A 669-nucleotide genomic window follows, 5' to 3' on the forward strand; every position below is an offset into this window, starting at 1 on the left:
TAGAAAATCACTTAGTTTTCTTTATCATGCAGAATCATTTCTTAAAATAGATTTGTCTGGGTAGAAAAGGCATTCAAGAACACTTCCTCTCTTTTGCAGGCCGCAGTATTACAAAATAATTGAGGAGTGTGTTTCACAGATAGTGCTGCACTGCAGTGGAATGGATCCAGATTTCAAGTATAGACAAAGATTAGACATTGATTTTACTCATCTGATAGGTATGTAACATAATCCTCAGTGTCTTTTGATTGTGGTTATAATAGACACTTTTCAAGTGTAGCTCTCTCACTAAACTTCCTCTTTTAATATGGTAGGTCATTGTATCCATGGGTACTCATTTGCTCTAACTATTAATTATGATGATCATGAGAGTTCTGTCTGTGTGATTGGAAATCCTAATCTGTTTGTTAAGTTTCAACACTCTTGAATTGAGTTTAAAATCAGTGCTGCACCAACAGACATTATATTAGGGGTCAGTGCCTTGCTTTTTAGAAACGTGACTCAAATCCGTTAAGGTTATGCTGATAGCTTTGTGGCTCTGTGTAAATCATGTATACAGTAGGGTCTGATTAGTAATGCCATGTTAGTGTTCAGGTCCTAGAAAAAGAAATACAGGCTAATTTAGTAACTTAAGACCTTTTTTCTTTAAAAAAAAAAAAACAAAAACTT

The 669-nt window shown here is 34.4% G+C and overlaps 1 protein-coding gene across 1 annotated transcript in view; it reads left to right on the forward strand.

Annotated features, from left to right (window-relative positions):
- Nucleotides 1–669, forward strand: part of LOC104983693 (protein diaphanous homolog 2-like) — a gene marked incomplete at its 5' end in the record, with an annotated part of 32,044 nt that overhangs the window by 28,459 nt on the left and 2,916 nt on the right. Inside the window, one exon of the mRNA XM_010833210.1 lies at nucleotides 100–218. Within this exon, the coding sequence (XP_010831512.1) occupies nucleotides 100–218 (119 nt within the window). The remainder of the gene's footprint in view (nucleotides 1–99; nucleotides 219–669) is intronic.

This window comes from Bison bison, unplaced genomic scaffold (assembly GCF_000754665.1).
Source record: "Bison bison bison isolate TAMUID 2011002044 unplaced genomic scaffold, Bison_UMD1.0 scf7180017863208, whole genome shotgun sequence".
NCBI lineage: Eukaryota > Metazoa > Chordata > Mammalia > Artiodactyla > Bovidae > Bison > Bison bison.